Source organism: Callospermophilus lateralis, chromosome 1 (genome assembly GCF_048772815.1).
Source record: "Callospermophilus lateralis isolate mCalLat2 chromosome 1, mCalLat2.hap1, whole genome shotgun sequence".
NCBI lineage: Eukaryota > Metazoa > Chordata > Mammalia > Rodentia > Sciuridae > Callospermophilus > Callospermophilus lateralis.
Window position 1 is genome coordinate 208,837,512 of NC_135305.1, and position 13,389 is coordinate 208,850,900.

Below are 13,389 nucleotides of genomic sequence, written 5' to 3' on the forward strand. Positions count from 1 at the left end.
GATGTATGTCAATTCTGTGCAGGACTACACCATTTTATATAAAGAATTTGTGCATCTGGATTTTGGTATCCATGAAGGTCTTGGAATAGTCCTTGTCCAGGTTCCTTAGTGCAGGTCTAACCCCTTATTCAGGTCTTACCTAGCCTTTTGCCACATGGAGCTGGGCTCAAACTCTTCTCTCTGATGTGAACCCCAGCCAGAGGCAGAACTATTGGTTTCAGATGTGCCCAGGGTGAGAGAAGCTGGCAAATGGTAAAATGACTAAGACCTCTTACTGCCTCAGTCCTCACTCCAAACCCAGTGCTACTTCCTCTGCTCCTCAGACTGGGTTGGGACCATGGGGACCTGTGGCTTCCTGACAGTTGGGCTTCTGCCCTGAGGCTGTGTGCTTTTAAGGTAGGGTTGGAGTCTAGCTCCCTGGTTCATGTTCCATGTGTCTGTCTACTTCATCTCCTGATGTTCCATGTGTCTGTCTACTTCATCTCCTTTTGGTATCTCCAGGGATGCATTGGAGAAAGCCTTAGTTTCAAGACACCCGCTATGATTTCTGGTGTCTAAGGTCTCCCCACAAGTTAGGATTCTGTGGTATGAAGAAATGACTTCACAGGAGTTGGGGAGACTGAGGACACCTGTTCATTTTGCTCTGAAGCAGGGAATTAATAATGTGATGGGCCCCTGGGAAAGGCTGGGGGAGGTTTGATATGACTCCTGACTTGAAGGGAGGGTACCATAAGAGCCTGTGGGCAAGTCACAGTGTTTCTCACAGTGAGGCCTAGCAAGGCAGGAAAAATGGGTGGAGACTGTAACCTCGATGCGACCCTGGCTTCCCTGGGCACACACAGCCTGAGTTGCTCCTGTCTGAACCAGGAGTGGGGAGGATCTGGCTTAGCTTATGGTGTCCCTCCAACTCTCCTTGCAGCTTTCTATATGAACCTAACAGCCAAGGGTACAAATACTACCGTCAAAAGCTGGAGGAGTTCCGGAAAGCCAAGGCAGGCTCCACAGGCACCCTCACAGCACCTGACCCCAGCCTGAAGCGCAAGTCCCCTCCTGAGGTCCTGTCTGGGTCCTTGCCTCCAGCCACTACCTGTCCTGCCTCATCTACCCCTGCACCCACCACTGCTACCCCCGCTCCAGCTGTCCCTGGTAAGCCAGCTTCCACAACCACTGTGAAGAGGAAGCGGAAGAGCCGGTGGGGACCTGAAGAGGACAAGGTTGAGTTGCCGCCTGCTGAGCTGGTGCAGAGGGATGTGGATGCCTCTCCCTCACCTCTGTCAGGTGGGCTGACTCCCCCTTCCCTGCTGTCCTTTGTCAGAAGGGTCTGGGGTCTTTCGTGGAGCATGTCTTTAAGTTTTATTTATTTATGTTGTAGCATGTACCACAATTTCATTCCTTTCTGTGACTAAAAATCCATTGTGTGTATATCATTCTCTCTCAGTATCCATGGGGATTGGTTCCACAACCCGCCTCAGATAAGAAAATCTCAAAAAATAAGGAGGAGTGGAGGTATAGCTCAGTGATAGATCCTCCGGGGTTCATCTCCAGTACCACAAAACAAATTAATGAAAAAAACAAATAAGAGGGCTTAAGTCTGTGCATATTTAGTGCAAATACAATTATTTTTCTCCTGTGGTTTGAATCACACAGTATTGAACCCAGGGTTGGAAATTGTACCCAGAGCCTTCTCCCACATGCTAGGCAAGCGCTTTACTACTGAGCTTTACCCTCAGATCCCCTTACCTTATTATATAGCTGTCTTAGTAGGTATGTGGCTTTGATTTAAATCTTCTTAATGACCAATAATGTTGAACATCTTTTCGTGTGCATATTGATCATTTATACAGCTTCTTTGGACAAATGTCTGCTTTAGTCCTTTGCCTATTTTTTTTTTTTTAAAGAGAGAGAGAATTTTAATATTTATTTTTTAGTTTTCGGCGGACACAACATCTTTGTAAGTGGTGCTGAGGATCGAACCCGGACCGCACGCATGCCAGGCGAGCACGCTACTGCTTGAGCCACATCCTCAGCCCTCCTTTGCCTATTTTTAAATTGGGTTGTTTATCTTCTTGTTGTGGTTGAATTGTAGGAGTGTATTCTTTATATAGCCTGGACATTAACTTTTTATCAGATACATGGTTTGCAAATAATTTCTCTCTTTCTGTGGGTTGTCTTTTAACTTTAATATCTTTTGGTGCCATAAATGTATGTATGTTTGTTTATTTTGGAACAGGGGAATGAACCCAAGGATGTTTACACCGAGCCATATCCTCAGCCCTTTTTATTTTTTTTAATTTGAGACAGGATCCCACTAAACTTGGGACCTCCTTCCCTGAGCTGCTGGGATTACAGGCATGTGCCACTGCACCTGGCTGAAAGTTTTAAATTTTAATGAAGTCCATTTTACCAATTTTTTTGTTGTTGCCTATGAGTTTTGCAGTTTTAGCTCTTAAATTTAGGTCTTTGATCCAGTTTGAGTTAATTTTTATAAGTGGTTTAGGGTCCAGCTTCATTCCTTTGCATGTGGATATCCAATTTTCCCAGTAGTTTTTGTTGAAGAGATTATTATTCTCTCCCTATTGAATGGTCTTGACACCCTTGTAAAAAATCAATTCACCATAGATGTGAGGGTTTATTTCTGAGCTGATTTATATGTCTGTCCATACTGTACCATACTGTTTTGATTTCTATATCTTTGTAGTAAGTTTTACGATTGGGAGTGTAAATCTTTTTTTTTTTTTTTTTTTTTCAAAACTATTTTGGCAATTTGGCATCTTCTGAGTTTCCATATCAATTTTCAGATGGACTTTTTTATTTCTGCAAATACTATTGGGATTTTATAGGGAATACACTTTGGGTAATACTGATACCTTAACAATATTTAAGTCTTCTGATCTGTGAATGTGAGATGTCTTTCCATCTATTTCTATCATTAATTTCTTTCAACAATGTCTCACAGTTTTCATTGTATAAGTCCTGTGGCTCCTTAGTTAAATTTCTTCCTAATTGATTTATTATTTTGATGTTATTGTAAATAACAATGTTGTTTTTTTCAGTTTTCAGATTGTTTGTTGCTAATGTATAGAAATACAGTTTTTTTCTTTTTTGAGGGGTGCTGACAGTTGAACCCAGGGTCTTGTGTGTGCTAGGCAAGCTCTCTACTACTGAGCTACATCCTCAGCCCATAATTGATTTTTGTATGTTTATTTTGTGTCCTGTACCTTTGCTAAATTTATTAGATCAAAGGTGTGTGTGTGTGTGTACTCTTCAGAGTTTTTTGTATAGCAAGATCATATTATCAGCAAATAGAAAGTTTTTCTTCTTTCTAATTTGAATACCTCCTCTTTTCTTTTTCTTTCATTCTTGTTTTTTTGTTTTTGTTTTTTTTTTTTTTTTTTGGTACTGCGGAATGAATGTAGGAGTGCTTTAATACTGAGAAACATCCCCAGCCTTCTTTATTTTGAGACAGGGTTTCATTAAGTTCCTTAGAGCCATGCTAAGTTGCTGAGGCTGATTTTGGAGAAATCCTCCTGCCTCAGCCTTCTGAGCTGCTGGAACTATAGGCATGTACAATTGGGCCTGGTTCTTCTTTCTTTTTCTTGCCCAGTTGCTCTGGATAGGATTTCCAGTACCATGTTGAATAGAAGTAATAAAAACAGACATCTTTGTCTTATTTCTGATCTTAGGACAAAAGTATATTCAGTTTTTTACCATTGAATATGATGTTAGCTGTGATTTTTTTAAATTTTATTTTATTTCTTTATTTTTTGTGGTGCTTTGGTATCAAACCCAGGGCCTTGCACATGCTCAGCAATTTTTCTACCATTGAGCTACTTTCCCAAACAGTGTTTAATAAATGGTCTTTACTGTCTTGAGGTTAAGGAAATTCCTTTTGTTTTTTCTCCTTAGTACTGGGGGTTGAACCCAGAGACGCTGCACTACTGAGCTACATCCCCAGCTCTTTTTATTTTTTATTTTCAGGCAGGGTCTCACTAAGTTGCTGAGGCTGGCCTGGAACTTGCCATCTTCCTGCCTCAGCCTCCCAAGTACCTGGGATTACGGGCATGCACCAATGTACCTGGTGAGGAGGTTCCCTTTGTTTAAGTGTATTGGATGTTTTTGTCTTTGTCATGAAGGGGTGTTAGATTTTGTCACATGCTTTTTTATAAAATATCAATTAAAATAATCGTGGATTTTTTTCCTCTTCATTTTATCAATGTGGCATATTATATTAATTTTCATATTTTTTTGAAACATTACTTTTATTATTGGACTAAATGTTACGTTCTACCTTGTGTTGAACGAATCCATCTATATTCATAAGGAATATTGGTCTGTAGTTTTTTCTAACTTGTAATGCCTTTGATATCAGGGTAAAACTAGCCTCATAGGGGCTGGGGTTGTGGCTCAGTGATAGAGTGCTTGTCTAGCATGTGGGAGACACTGGGTTTGATCCTCAACACCACATATGAATGAATGAATGAATGAATGAATAAATAAAGGTTCCATCAACAACTACTAAAAAAAAAAACTAGCCTAATAGAATGACCTGGAAATGTTCCCTCCTCTCTGTTTTTGTTGGAAGAGTTCAAGAAGAATTGGTGGATGTTTGTTAGACTTCACCAGTGAAGACTTCTGGTTCTGGACTTGTTGGTTGTTTGGTACTGGGGATTTAACTCAGAGGAGCTTTACCACTGAGCTACATCACTCAGCCCTTTTTATTTATTTATTCACTTTTATTTTGAGACAGGTTCTCAGTTCGTTGCTTAGGGTCTTCCTAAGTTGCTGTGACTGGCCTTGAACTTTCGATCCTCCTGCTTCCACCTCCCAAGCTGCTGGGATTACAGACATGCACCACCAGGCCCAGCTACCTCTTTCTTTTTAATTGTATACAGTTAGAACTATAAATTTTCCTTTTGGCACTGCTTTTGTTGCATACTACAAATATTGGTATATGATTGCTTTTGTTTTAATTTATCTCAAGTATTTTCTAATTTGTGCTTTTTTCCCCTTTGACCTGTTGTTTGTTAGAGTGTGTTAATTTCCGAATATTTGCAAGTTTTTTTTTGTTGTTTGATTCCATTGTGACTAGAAAAGATACTTAGTATTATTTTCAAGTTTTCTTTTTCTTTTTTTTGGGGTGTGGAGGGCAGTACCAGGGTTTGAACTCAGGGACACTTAACCACTGAGTCACATCCCCAAACTTATTTTGTATTTTCATAAGAGACAGGGTCTCACTGAGTTGCTTAGTGCCTTGCTTTTTTTTTTTTTTTTAAAGCTGAGGCTGGCTTTGAACTCACTATCCTCCTGCCTCAGCCTCCTGAACTGCTGGGATTACAGGCATATGCCACCATGCCCAGCTTTCAAGTTTATTTAAACTTGTTTTATAGCCTAAGATATGATCTATCCTGAAGGATATTCCATATGCATTTGAGGAAGCTAGGTATTCTGCCATTGTAAGTTTATGTGTTCTATGTACGTCTGTTAAGTCTAGTTGGTTTATAGTGTGTTCTGTATCCCTAAAGATTTTTTATCTAGGTGTTCTATCTATTGTTAAAAGTGGTATATTTAATTCTGTGACTATTATAGAATTGTCTACTTTGCCCTTGAATGCTGTTAATTTTTGTTTTGTATATTTTGGGGGCTTTGTTGTTAGGTGTCTGTATGCTTATACTCATTATACTTTTTTCTGTATCAGACCTTTTTCAATATATTATGTTAATCCGCTGTCAGTTGTGACAGAAAATTAAAGCAGGAAAATTAAAGGAGGAGAGGAGGTTGGGGTTGTAGCTCAGTGGTAGGGCACTTGCCTAACATGTGTAAGGCACTGGGTTTGATCCTCAGCACCACAATAGACACATGTATATAATAAAAAAGGAAAGATTTATTTTGGCACATAGTTTTAGAGGTTTCAGTTCTTGGTTGGCCATCACCTTGGGGCCTTTAGTATGGCAGAGGACATGATGGTGGTGGGAGCATGTGGTAAAGAAGATGGCTTACCTCGTCTTGGCCAGGAAGCCAAGTGTGGGGGTAGGGTTCCACTGTGCCATTCAAAGCCAACTCAGTCCTACTTCCTGAAGTTTCCACTACCTCTCAGTAACCTTAAGTTATGAATCCATGTGTAGATGAATCCAGTGATGAGGTCAGAACCCTCATGAGCCAGTCATGTCTCAAAGGCCCCACCTCTGAACACTATTGCATTAGAACCAAGCCTTTGACACATAAGCTTTTGGGGGACATTTAAGATCTAAACCATAACAGCCATCTCATGCTGCCCGTCTGGCTCCCCACCCCCGCCTGCTTGACAGCAGCTTGACACTCAGGTGCGTAGGGGAGTCACATGCATCCTATTGCTTGGTGCCATCACTTCATTTGAATGATGAGGACAGGAGCCCCAAACAGAGGGCAACTCCTCCAGCTCATATGGCTTAGCCTCTTGGCCTCTTCACCCACCTCTAAGGGCCAGTTTCTTAATTGATGCCTTCCTTGTCCCGGGGCCTCAGAGATTCCAGGTCCAGGAGAAAAGCTACTTACTGAATGATCTAAAGGACAGGCACTGGCTCCAGAGACTCAGGCCCAAGTTTCTGATCCATTGGTCCATATTGTCCTCAGAAGGGCTTTGGGCAGCCCTCGCCAGAGGAGACCCATTGAGGGAGAAGGACCATGGGCTTGCTCCAGGCATATGACCCACTCAGGCCTCAGTCCTTGTGCCTTCCCTACAGGGCTCCCCTACAAACCTTTGAGGAGGAATTAAAGATTAATAGGGGCTAAGGAGCAACTGTGGGCAATTCTCTTTTTAGGGTGTTGCTGGGGTTGGAACCCAGGGTCTCATGAATGCTAAGCAAGTGTTCTACCATCATGCTGTACCTTAGTCCATATGGTGATTTTTTTTTTTAATACCTGGGATTGAATGCAGGGTGCTTCACCATTGAGCCACATCATCAGCTTTATTTATGGGTTTTTTTTTATTATTATTTTGAGGAGGGATCTTACTAAGTTGTTTAGGGCCTTACTAAGTTTCTTTTTTTAAGTTTTTTAGTTATAGGTGGACACAATGTCTTTATTTTACTTTATGTGCTGCTAAGTATGGAACCCAGGGCCTCACACATACTAGACGAGTGCTCCATCTCTGAGCCACAACCCCAACCAGGGTCTTGCTAAGTTTCTGAGGCTGGCTTTGAACTTGTGATCCTACTGCCTCAGCCTCCTGAGCTGCTGGGATTTCAGGTGTGAGCCACCACACCCTGCTACATCTTGATTCTTAAGGGCAAAGCCCTAGCCCTAGTGAGGTGGGAGGACGTGGCTCTTTTCACCTTCCCAGAGCACATACACCCCTGCTTGACACATCCCCCAGGAAGCCACTGCCTGAGGGGTGCTTGTTTCCACCCCAGATGGGGCCATCACAGCATCTTCACATGGATCAGTGTTTCTGACTCCAGCCAAGTTCCCAAGCTGATGCCAAATTAAATGTCAGTAGCTTTGAGGATGGTTGGCTGCCGCCCCCAAAGGAGCGAATGGAGCCATACAACTGAGACTTATACCAGACTCAATCCGTGTGCATCTGCACCGGATATCTGTCAGCAACAGGGCTGTGTTCTGAGAGCTGGCATGTGTCCCACACCCACATACACACATGCACATGTAGAGTTGCACGTCTTAGCTCTCTTGCCTCTAGCTTTACAAAATCTTTGCCTTTAACCCATTAGCTGTGTGACGCTGAGTGAGAACCCAATCCTCTGATTACTGCTGTTTGCATATAGAACCTTTCTAGAAAGGTCTGAGGAAATGAAGTTCCAGTGCACATGTGCATGGCCACCGAGGCCCTCACATAACACATGCTAACAAATGGGACATGAGGACCCTACTGCACTGTAGACCTGCACCAGTTGCCTTGGGTATTTTTAATTCTTAGACCTGACAAATTAAGAAGTAGGACCTGGGGCCTGTGTGGCTGTTACCAACACTGTCCTGCTTCTTTAATTTCCAGTTCAGGACCTCAAAGGACTCGGCTATGAGAAGGGGAAGCCTGTAGGTCTGGTGGGTGTCACAGAACTCTCAGATGCCCAGAAGAAACAGCTGAAGGAGCAGCAAGAGGTAAGAGCACTGGAGACAGGGAACTCAGTAGGTGCTGTGGAGCATCCTTTCTTGCCCCATGGTGCAGCAGTCATGAATGTGTTGTGTGTTCACTGAGCCTGTGTGCATCAGGGCACTCAGTCAGCAAGGAGGCTTCCAGGAAGACAAGTACCCCTGTCAGCACATGCCACCCCTGAGGGTCTTCACGAGCCTGCAGCTGGACTTAGACCCCAGGACCTCTTATGCTGCCATTCAGCCTTTGGGCAGCTCTTGTGGCCTGTGCCTTGCAGCTAGAGCACTGCTCCCTACTGAAATAGTCTTCATTTCCTTCCATAGTTCCCTTGAGGGCCTATTGTAGGATAGTCCCAGTAGGGTGCCACAGTGTTTCTGTGGTGAGGGGCCTGGCCTAGTAGGGGGCTCCACAGCCAGTTGTAGCCCCTGCACTGCTTTCCTAGGAGCTCAGGCTCCTGCCTGGCAGTCTCTGGGTTGTGCACCTCAAGTGCCTCTCAGGGATCAGGAGCCATAGTTGCCCTTATTCAGGGCTGAGGGGTGGTCCTTGCTACACTGAAGGTCAGGAATCCAGGGCATGTCCTAAGGCAGGACTTGTCTACCAAGGGGCTGGTTTTGGGGGGAAGCTGGCATCCTGCTCATGGTCATATTCCACACCCATAGATGCAACAGATGTACGACATGATCATGCAACACAAGAGGGCGATGCAGGACATGCAGCTGCTATGGGAGAAGGCACTTCAGCAACACCAGCACGGCTATGACAGTGACGAGGAGGTGGACAGCGAGCTGGGCACTTGGGAGCACCAGCTTCGGCGCATGGAAATGGACAAGACACGGGGTGCGCCAAGGCGCGGGGTCGGTGGGGAGGAGAGATGAAATTTTGGGAGCATGACTGGTGGGGCCTTGCCCTCAAGGCACTGTAGGCTCAGGTATTCCCACTCAGTGCCCAGATTCAGTCTCAAGTCTGTTTCTCCTGGCTGTGAAGCCTTGGATGAGAAACTCAACCTTTCAGTGCCTTGTTTTCCTCATGGTGAAAAATGGGGATCCAGGTGAGCCAGGATGAGTGTTCACTAGCATTTGATTGGAAAGCTTGGCACGGTTGCCTATGGGGAAGGATGTCTAGTTGGTGCCTCAGGCCAGCATGTCATTCCCTGGAGGCCACACCAACTCTTATACCTATGGTCTAATCATCAGCTGGCCCACTCCCCTTCCTCCTCCCTCCTCTCACTTCAACTGCTTCTCTGGGCAGAGTGGGCAGAGCAGCTGACAAAGATGGGCCGGGGCAAGCACTTCATTGGAGACTTCCTGCCCCCTGATGAGCTGGAAAAGTTCATGGAGACATTCAAGGCCCTGAAGGTAAGCCGGGGGACCCTCGCACCAGCCCCTGCTGTGGCCCAGCTCCTCTGAAAGCCACCTCACCTACTAGAGCCTGAGGTAGCCTTGGGCCCCCATGCTCACAGCAGAAGCCAGGCCCTCTTGCAGAGGGAAGCATCTGTTTGTGACAGACGGTGTCTGTGTGGGGAATTAGCAAATAGCTGCTCAGCTGCTGCTTCAGAAACATTTCCCTGGCTGCAGAGGAAATTGTGCCTCCAGTGGAGCCAATTAAGTGCAGTTTACAGGCAAAGCATTTCTCCAGCAGAAAACCCCCATGGACCTGACCTGGCCTCCACAGAACAGAGCTTAACATTCTCCCTGCTGCTATTGGGCTCATGAAGTGAAATGGCCATGTGGTACATCCCATGTTGTCTTCATAAAGTCTTTTTAGAAAACTGGTCTCCCATAACCTCATCATTGACTACTATTTTTTTTTTTTTTTTTTTTGGAGGTGCTGGGGATTGAACCCAGGGGTGCTATACCACTGAACCACATTCCCAGCCCTTTAAAAAAATTTTTTTTTAAATTTTGAGATAGAGCTGAGGTAGAGTGCTCGCCTATCATGTGAGAGGCACTGGGTTCAATCCTCAGCACCACATTAAAGAAAAAACAAAGATATTTTGTCAAAAAAAAAAAAAAAGATATTTTGTCCACCTATAACTAAAAAATAAATATTTAAAAAAAAATTGAGACAGGGTTTTGTTAAGTCTTCAAGGCTGGCCTCGAACATGCAGTACTCTTGCCTTGCCTCCTCTGAGTGGCTGGCACCCAGCTTGGCCACATTTCTTAGCATGCTATTATGAATTATTTTCAAGCCAAGAATGGTTGTCATGCCTGTAGTCCCAGCTGCTTGGGAGGCTGAGGCAGGAGGACTGCTTGGGCCCAGGAGTTCAAGGCTAGCCTGGGCAACATAGTGAGACCATGTCTCAAAAAAATAACAAAAAGAAATTGCCCTCAGAACATAAGGTTTTCTTTGCCAGTGAAGCATTAATCTCTCTTGTGATAGATGAAATCTATACTACTTGTCACCTTGCCCCTTTTGACTTCACTGCCAAGGAGCTCAGCACCCTGAGTCCCTGGGGACCCAGAAAAGAAGAGTTTGATCTTTTCTTGAAGACTCTTCAAGTCTGACCCAGTGGGAGGAGGCAGATGAGTGGGTGGTTCCAGCATCAGTGAGCCCAAAGGCAGGGGGCATATCTGTGTGCCACTGAGGCCCAGGTGTGGCTATGGCCCTCGTTTGTGACTCCCACTACCTCACCCTGCAGGAGGGTCGAGAACCTGACTACTCAGAGTACAAGGAGTTCAAGCTGACTGTGGAGAACATCGGTTACCAGATGCTGATGAAGATGGGCTGGAAGGAGGGCGAGGGACTGGGCACAGAGGGCCAGGGCATCAAGAACCCAGTGAACAAGTGAGTAGTGGGATGCACCCTCCGGAGCCCCACTGCCTGCTCCCACCCCACTGCACATAGCTTGCCACGCACAAGCTAGTGATGCAGGGAGGTTTGGAGGTCTGTCCCTCTCCCAATTCTGGGGACTTCTTCCTCCCCCAGGTCCCTTTGTGAAGGTACAGATGGGTCAAGCCCTCCTAGGATTGCTGGTCTTGTTTATATTCTCTGCAAGCTAGAAACCCGTCCCAGAAAGTGGGAAACCTTCTGATGTGACCCTTGCTTTAGGCGTCCCCTGCACTGTTGCACCAGTCTTAAGGCTGGCCTCTCAGTACTGTCCTTGAATAGCTTCCTGGTCATCCCTAGAGCTGTGATATAACCTACACTGTGGGTACTCCTTTCCTTGCAGGACTCTGGGGACTGGACCACCTTTATGCCTCCCTTTTCAGCTAGTGTAGGCTTGTCCCTGCACAGATGTCCTTAGCCCAGAAGCCCACTATGAGTGCCTGAAAGTGCAGTTGTTGAGCCCAGGCAAGCCAGGCCTCTCTGTCCCTCTTTCCACTGGCACCAGCCCAAGTACCTGCTCACACTAGCCCATTACCTCTCTGCAGGGGCACTACCACGGTAGATGGTGCCGGTTTTGGCATTGACCGGCCAGCTGAGCTCTCCAAGGAGGACGATGAATATGAGGCCTTTCGCAAGAGGATGATGTTGGCCTACCGCTTCCGGCCCAATCCTCTGGTGTGTGCACCCTTGTTCCCCTATCACTTGCTTCTTCCTGAGCTGTCCTGATTTCTCACGGTAGACTCCAGGGGGGTGGCTGGATGGCAACAGAAAGGTCCCTCCAATTCCTTTGCAAGCTAGGCCAGAAACCTCTAGCTCTCAACCTGCATTCGAACTCCCTCCTCTACTTAGAGCTTGCCCTTCCCACTGGAGGATTTGAATTCAGCTGCCCCTGGATAGAGGAACTGCTCTGTGTCCTTTGCATTAACCCCTCCCCCTTTTATCTTTTTGGCTTCCCACAGAACAACCCCAGAAGGCCTTACTACTGAATATTCTGGAGAAACACAAGTCTACTTTCTGAACAACAGTCCCTGGGCTGTGGGATGTGCTGGCCTGCATTTCTGCCCATCCCTACCGAGTGTTGTGCCATTTATTAAAGTCCCAGTGCTCACCCGCCGTAGCAGCCTGGTCCCTGCCATTGTGGAACCCTTTCCTGTTGCTTAGCAGTGGGCTAGGTCAGGCAGATGGAGGCAGAACTTGTTCTCTGAACCCAGAGACACTTTACCACTAAGTTACCTCTCTAGACTTTTTTTTTCCTTGTATTTTGTATTGAGACATGGTTTAAGTTGTCAAGGGTCTCACTAAGTTGTTGAGGCTGGCCTCAAACTTGTAATCTGGCAAGACAATTTCTCAAAAGCCCCCTAGTATCTGAGGAATCTCAGAGCACCACCTAATCCCTTATCTGTCCCTGTGGTCTGTTCCCCCTAAGCTTGGGTTGCAACTGAGGGGAGGACCCTAGCTCTCACTGTAAGGTGACAGAGAAGGCTGCTCTTCTGCAGCAGACTGCAGGGAGGGGCACTTGGTTGACACCTGGCCACGCCTAGGCCCAAGGATGTGTGTTTGGGACCTTTCAGCCTAGCACTGTTTTAGGAAGTTAGAGGAGGACAGGGTCTTTAGGCAGGACCTGTCTAGCCTTCACTTCCTGGCAGGAGGTGCTGGCAGGGCCCAGCACACACAGCAAACCACTACTGGTGATAAGCTGCAACCCTGGCTATTCCAACTACTGGTTCCACTAGTGTGATGGACATACAAGTCCCTGACCCTAGTTCATTTGGAGACAACTGGTGGTTGGACGCATGCTATTGCATCAGTCACAGGATGGGGCTTTGGAGCAGGAAGTTTTAAGGCAGGAGGGTAGCCCAGGCCAAAGTGTGTGCCAAGACATCCCCAGAGCTGGCATCTCATGTCGTGCAGAAACCACTTAGGGATCTTTGGCTGCAGCTGCTCAGTCCCAGGTTGCATGGGGGACCCAGGAATCTGCATTCTTACCAGTTCTACAAGTCTGCAGACCACATGTAGTAGGCCATAGCCTGGGGATCTCTCCCATCTTCCCCCACACATCCAGCTACCTGGTGGTGACCCAACACCTGTAGGGTAGAGGGATTCCTCTTCTCAGGCTCCATGAACTCAAGCTGGAGTTGGCTTCCTGGGTCAGCTGTGGCCAGTCATTCAGCAAATACTGAGCACTAATTGAGAACCAGATGGAGAGCTGCCCCCAGGCAGCTGGTCTATTGGGGCAAGGTGGTATCAGTTATAGCTGCTTATTGAGGGCTGCAAAAGCTAATAAGGGCTGGGGGTGTGGCTGAATGACAGCCTTTGCCTAGCATATGTAAGACGCTGGATTCCATCCCTGGCACCACAAAAGGGAAAAATGGATACCAAGAGGAGCCAGGGGCTTCTGTGAAGTGTACTTCAGGAGGCCGAGGGACTGGCAAAGTCTCAGAGGCAATAGCAGAGCTGAGTCTGGTGTGAAACACCATCCT

The 13,389-nt window shown here is 46.2% G+C and overlaps 1 protein-coding gene across 1 annotated transcript in view; it reads left to right on the forward strand.

Moving 5' to 3' along the window:
* Sugp1 (SURP and G-patch domain containing 1) overlaps positions 1-12,018 on the forward strand; it is a 30,276-nt gene extending 18,258 nt beyond the window's left edge. The window contains exons 8-14 of the mRNA XM_076870203.2: positions 920-1,278; positions 7,985-8,091; positions 8,743-8,920; positions 9,332-9,438; positions 10,722-10,867; positions 11,455-11,584; positions 11,869-12,018. Of these exons, the coding sequence (XP_076726318.1) occupies positions 920-1,278; positions 7,985-8,091; positions 8,743-8,920; positions 9,332-9,438; positions 10,722-10,867; positions 11,455-11,584; positions 11,869-11,895 (1,054 nt within the window). The 3' untranslated portion in view covers positions 11,896-12,018. The remainder of the gene's footprint in view (positions 1-919; positions 1,279-7,984; positions 8,092-8,742; positions 8,921-9,331; positions 9,439-10,721; positions 10,868-11,454; positions 11,585-11,868) is intronic.
* The last annotated feature ends 1,371 nt before the right edge of the window (positions 12,019-13,389 follow it).